Source organism: Phallusia mammillata, chromosome 4, assembly GCF_965637545.1.
Source record: "Phallusia mammillata chromosome 4, kaPhaMamm4.hap1.1, whole genome shotgun sequence".
NCBI lineage: Eukaryota > Metazoa > Chordata > Ascidiacea > Phlebobranchia > Ascidiidae > Phallusia > Phallusia mammillata.
The window spans coordinates 16,242,412-16,249,008 of NC_137255.1; the positions used below are offsets into that span (position 1 = coordinate 16,242,412).

The window sequence follows — 6,597 nt, forward strand, 5'->3', positions numbered from 1 at the left end:
ATAAAGGTGATTGGAAACCTCTAAACATAATTTTACAGAAATGTAAAAAGAAAGAATCAAGCTGCATAGATCTTTGTGAGATTTTCAGTATGTTTTCTATGCGCATACAAAGCACGCTAGGTGTCGTTATTTGCAATTTTGTTTGTTGCTAGGTGCCACAAGCGCTTTTTTCAAGTGACTTAACACTCAAGTTCTGTCGAGCTTGCTTGTTACCTTCGCTCTTTCAATAAGTTGCAAAATGTCGCGTAGCGTTGTGTGGCAGCGATCTGTCTCCGATGCAATAAGCTGGCGTCAGGACCAGGCACTTAACTCTACAATATTTATTCTACGTGAAATCGGACCTACATCTTTTCTGTTAAAAGAAGATGGAGAATCAAAAAAGTTTAAGGTTTGCTCGACTACATTACTTTCTTTTACATATCAATGTACAGGTCTGTATTTATATTATGTATGTTTAATTAACAGAAAATTTTTATTGCAGTTTTTTTAAATAGTTCATAAATTTTACTTTTGATTGAGATAGTCTATATCAGTGCTCTTCAACCTTTTTAGTGGCATGGAACCCTCAAGGTGTTTTGTCAAACTTTGTGGAACCCGCATAAAATAATTTCAATCAATGTAATAGGGTACACCAAAGACAATATGCATTTTTACTTAACACACCCCAAGCACGCAATAAAAGTTGACTTCAATTAAACGATTCACTGAAACACATTGCCATGTTACTTGTAACCATCGTTTCTACATCCATCTTGCAATTTTGCCAGAGTGTGTTAAGGCTGTGTTTATTACGTCTCAATTGATCAATGGTGCAACCAAGGTTAACTACTAGATTGTACGGGCGAGCATTGCTGTTCGCAACAATGATATTCTTATGATTCATATTTGTACAACAAACCGCTGCGAACCCCTGAGCAACCCTTAAAGATCACGGAACCCCTGTAAGGTTAATACGAAACTCTAGGATTCCGCGGAACCCCGGTTGAAGAGCCCTGGTCTGTATGATATGTATTGTGTAAACTGGTCAAAAAATAATTAATCCTAAATTGTTATGTTAGGTACAGAATGTCATGTTTTTTACACATGAAATCGTATGTTCCATTTAATACAAAATTTAAAGCCAATAAACGTTAGTAATATATAGTGTCAATCATGATTTTCGTAATTAAAGTAGAAGTAGTGTTCAGGTTTTGTTAGTGACCAATTGAAACTATTTTCAAGGTATGTCTGGGAGATCCACATATTTGTAACTGTACTAACTTCAGGAAAGAGCAAAGTTTATGCAAACACATTTGTTGGGTTTTGTTGAAAAAGTTCAAACTGGAAAGAGAAAATGAATGTAAGTAGTTTTATTAGCTCTATTTTTGTGAATTAATTATGAACTTGTGTGCAGTTGATCAGGTAACTTTACATATGACCACTCAGAAAAAGTGTAAATAAGTATTTGCGATTTTAATTTTTTTATTTAGCAAGAAACAACACCAACAAATAAAAGTCAACAGCGTTTTGCAGCTTAATATTACCCAAACAACCTTTTGCTGTACTACATAATTTGTTTTTATGTTTTGTTTAAGTTTACGTTGGGTGTTATTTTTATGGCAAATATTGTTTTTAGTATCATATCAACTTGGTTTGGTGGAACGAGAAATCAATGGACTACTTAAAGGACCATCAGGAAGAAGAAAAATACATGCTCCAGTCGAAAAACCAACTGAGCAAAAAGGTTAGTTAAATGCACTTGTTTTTTTTTGCAAGGTTTGAAGCAACACCTGTGGCACTTATCACTATTTTGTAACTGAGGCCATGTGTAATTTAGGAAAAAACTGAGATTCTTTTACATTTTTTCTACCCAGATTCAAATCAAGTATTGGAGCAAAGACCTATAGCTGAAAGCGATGTTTGTCCAATATGTCAAGATGAACTTTTGGCAAAACACCTGCCAGTCACATATTGCAGGTTTGTTATGTTTTCCAACAGTCACTCAAACATATCAGACAAACAGGGTTGGGTAACGAATCCTTTTAGTCGAGTCTCAAGTCAAGTCAAGTTAGTAGGGGTTCAAGTCCCAAGTCAAGTCAGAAGGGGTTTGAGTCTCAAGTCAAGTCAAATGAGGTTCGAGTCTCAAGTCAAGTCAAGTCATTAGTGGTTCGAGTCAAGGCAAGTCCCCAAAAGTTTTTGCAAGGAAAGGTTAAAGGTTTGGATAATTAATCTTATTGAATGGTTCATCGCGACTTTTTTACGGACCCCACTTTATTACAGTGAACAAATCCCATCAACGTCCCTTTTTTAGAGTATAGCAGGGCTACTCAAATGGCGGACCGCGGTCCATATCCGGACCTTTGAGGCGTTCGATGCGGACCTTGACGGTCTTTTGATTACGGCAACATTTGTGTGTTAATTAACTAAACAATGCTATGTAGAGGCACTTTTTAAACTGGGGTCGGCATAACGATTGATCGGCAGTCTGCGAGGAGCCTAAAGTCCTGCCAAAATCTTATGTGAGTTCAGATTGTCCAACTATGACGAAAAAATGGTTGATTATTTCACTATACATTTAACAAAGCGGCGGTTGTTTGCGCATAATTGTATCTGTGATTTCATAAACTGAATTTTAAATCATTACCTTACAAAGCAATCCTGTAAAACCAGATAAAATGTATTCTGTATGATGTTGTACCAATTCTCTCGCAAGGAATAAAATCACGTTTGGTGCATATCAGTTCAAGATTTCAATTTTGACCGCGATTGTCCACATTAGCTATAACCAAATAGGCTAAGACACGTTACATTTGCATTTCTGACAGAAGTGTCCGGACCTTTGGTAATTTTTACCTTTTCTATCTGGACTTTTGACGAAACTAATTGAGTAGCCCTGGAGTATAGGGTCAACTTTAATGAAACACGTTAATTGACACTCATTAAACAGCTTGGACAAGAACAACAATTTTCAAAACCCAAAAATATTTTTATTGCATGCGCTAGCTAAAAGCGAGTACTTGGCCTTGGCGTGTACTGTATTCGCTTACCTTAAAACAAACAATAAGTACAATGCTTAATGCCAGCGTTAAAAAGTTTGTGCATGTAGCAGCGACTTCGTTAGCAAAAATTTAAAATTAAGCAAAAATAGCTTCGCATCGCACATTAAAGTGCTGTTGTTGTTTGGTTGAAGCCGACTGAACAGGTTATCCATTATAAGAAATTTCCATTTTGTTGGTGAAATAACGAGTCCGAGTCTGCGTCGAGTCTCTACTAAGACTAAGTCAAGTCGAGTCTTTTCACAGCTGAGACTCGAGTCAAGTCAAGTCTTTGAAAAAGGTGACTCGAGTCGAGTCACTGACTCGAGTCTCCCCAACACTGCAATCTAACAGTTAAAATGATTACATCTTGTATGCAGTCAACCTTAGGTTCTCTGACCATTCACAAAACAACTACATCAAAGTTTATTTTTTGCAGCTTATAAGCATTATATACAGTGTTAGTAATTATATTTGTATGTCACTACTTGAATGCTATTTCATCATTTGTTTTTTGAAGACATGGATGTGGAAACAGTGTACATATCAAATGTATGAAGGTTTGGGCCGACCATCAACACCAATCAACAGGCAGTAATGAAATACAGTGTCCATTTTGTCGCAAGGAGTTTGCCAGTCTCTCCTATTTGCTCAAAGAGTTTCGTACCACACTAACTGAGCAAAGACCCAGAAAAATGAATGATCATTTAGAGGCCCACCAAAACACAAATTGTGCTGTATGCCAAATGTCACCCATTAAGGTCAGTTTCTGTGGTTTTGTAAAGTTGTATATGTGCAAAACTATGTTTTTCTTTGTACATGTTGTAAACTGTATGTCTTTGTAGGGAAAGTGTTACAAATGTTCATCTTGCAATGACTACCATTTGTGCAACACCTGTTACCATGGAAGGAATCATCTTCAACATAATTTTCTGTTTCGAGTTCGAAAAGCCCAGAGGTGGAGGCCTTGTCCCCCTCGCAATGATCTTGGTGCTGGAGACCTCATTTTAAGCCCGGTTACATCAGAACTTCAAATGAGAGAAATTACCGAAAATGATTACGATACACTATTAGAGCTGGATAGGTGAATTACGTGGCTTTTTTGTATGAAAACCAAGCCAGTCCTATTACATTGAAGCTCCCAAAAAGTATTGTGCTTGAGTGTGTTATCTATGATAAACACTTTAATTGCTCCAGTTGCAATAATGTATAGTAAAGCTATGTTGCAAATATTGTCTACTAAATATTTTTCCTGTTCTGATACCTGTAACCATGAATGTGCTTGTATAACTAACTTGGTAAACTATACAGACCTCAGAATTCAACTAAAATACCTGTTGACCTGGCTGGTCTTCCGGATCATGTGATCAGTCGATTGCCTTTGATAAAAGTGAGGCCTGGGGGACGTCTGCTTGCTCCTGGTAGACAATGTCGACTTTGTCTTCGAGCCTATGCAGTAAGCCAACTTGTACGAAGACTCCCTGAATGTGGACATACTTTTCATCGTGACTGTATCGACCAATGGCTCCGTGAAGATCACAGGTATAAATTTATGATTTATAGTAAGTTGTTGTTGGTAAACAAGTAAATTGTAATAGTTTAAAAAAGTTTACTTTAAGAATATATAATTCAGAATCTGTTCTGGTGTAGTTAATTTGAAAACAAATTGTTGTAAACATTTGAAAATAAACACTAATCCATAAACATTCTCAGATGCTAATCCCTAAATTTTGTAGATGTTGCCCTGTGGACCGCCAACCAGTTTATGATCCCAACTCAACCACAATTAAATCTCCTGAAAAACCAAAATCTGCTGTACAGGCAATATCAGCTGGGCAGTCATCTGACCTGGTGGTACCTGGCATTGGGATTGTTCGTATTTCACCTTTGCCACATACAAGCAATAGAACTGCTGCAAGTTTAACTCAAAGTGCAGGAACTACAAGGTTACTTTTGTCATTTTTTGTACTATATAGGAGGCGTACTGTGGACAATGGTTCAAAATCATATTTTATATGTGATATCTATACTTTGCCCATACACTAGTAATCATTGTCATCATTCTTTTTGCATCAGAGCAGACTATACTTACCTTATCTACATGCTTAATAGGTGACATGTAGCAAGCAAACAAGCAGAAAGTCTACATTTCATTTTATCAATAATTGTTACGCTTTGTTTTTAGCAACACTTGGGGCCAAAATACACATTGTCACGAGTCACGACAGTTGACATGTCTTTAAGATGTTGTACTTCCTAAATGCTTGCTAATGTATATTGTAGACGGATGAGATACAACTCAAGTGAAAGAAGAAGATTGATGGACAGTAGTGCAGGCCTGGGACCCAATTCAAACAATGACATTACAATGGGAGATATACTGGTTCAAGCTGATGTTATTGGAACCATGAAGAGTAAAACAAACAACTTACAAGACTCTGATGTTTTGCATATTAGAGACAACAGACCTGAAGGAAGGCCTGTACCTGGTCATCCCAATTTACAACTTGCAGAAGCTTTCAATCTTAATTGGCAGCAGCAACAAAAACAAGAAGTAAAGAAGCAAAACAAAAAAGGGAACAGACCAACAAAAAAGTTGCGCCCCAAGCCAGGAGACACTGATGTCCCACTATTTCCAAGGAATAGAGAGGAAACATTTTCACTCAGTGGAACATCTATAGTAAAACCTCGTGAAGAGCTAGAAGTTTGCGAAGAAAATTCTTACCAATATGTTCCAGTAGAAAATCCATCTATTTATTCAGTAAGTTGTTGAAAATGAATGAAACTCACTCAAAGTATCAAACTGGAGTATAAAATGGGCTATGAATTAAAAAAAATGGTATGGTACTTTTGATCTTTGGATCTGCACAAAAAATCTGCCTAGTTGTGGTGTATAGTATTGTTGTATTGTATTCAACAATTTAACTTACATTTCAGAATTCAGGTCTGAGGCAATATAGGCACTCCTACATGCCCAGTGCACCCATGACTTCACCTGAACCAATAGTTCACCATGAACATCCAATACTCCAAGTTGATGTTATTGAAGAAAACCATGAACAGGATAATATAAACTTGGAGGAGGAAACACATATTGTTTTGGCATCGAACTCAGTTAGGGACAAAGGCCTAAAAGAAAAGGGTCATGTGTATAAAGGACCTGTGAGCAAAAATGGTTTTAGTTTAAAAGCGCATGATGTGTTGCACAATGTTGATGGTGTGGCAGGTACTAAGCTACAACCAAATTTTATGGTTTGTCATAGTGCACCAACTGCCTTCCGTAGGCACCATAGCCCAAACAACTGAAGTCATATATTTTATACTTCTTTGTTCCTATAAATACCATTTTTGTTCCTTGTTTTTTTTGTTATTGTATGTCACCAGTGTTATCAATAAAAAATATACTTCCGAAAATGTTATCAGAGTTTGCTAATAAACCTTTCTCACTCCTTGATCTCAATAGACAAAGATATCAGTCTTGGCAATAAATTGATCCATTATCTAAGGTACAGAAAGAGGGCACTTTGAGAAATCCAACTCAAATTTCACTACGTCCTGACTGAATAAACACACATAACGTAAA

General features: G+C 36.7%; 1 protein-coding gene across 2 annotated transcripts; it reads left to right on the forward strand.

Moving 5' to 3' along the window:
• Window positions 1-10: 10 nt before the first annotated feature.
• On the forward strand, window positions 11-6,468 carry LOC145222392 (E3 ubiquitin-protein ligase Zswim2-like). 2 transcript variants are annotated; one of them, XM_080088501.1, is made up of 10 exons: window positions 11-388; window positions 1,222-1,339; window positions 1,616-1,723; window positions 1,854-1,956; window positions 3,535-3,775; window positions 3,860-4,098; window positions 4,326-4,556; window positions 4,751-4,960; window positions 5,298-5,775; window positions 5,952-6,468. In XM_080088501.1, the coding sequence occupies exons 1-10, from the start codon at window positions 239-241 to the stop codon at window positions 6,318-6,320; spliced, it is 2,247 nt and encodes a 748-aa protein (XP_079944627.1). In that variant the 5' UTR covers window positions 11-238; the 3' UTR covers window positions 6,321-6,468. The 2 variants fall into 2 exon arrangements, with proteins under 2 accessions (XP_079944627.1, XP_079944628.1); XM_080088502.1 differs by having other exon boundaries at window positions 309-431.
• The last annotated feature ends 129 nt before the right edge of the window (window positions 6,469-6,597 follow it).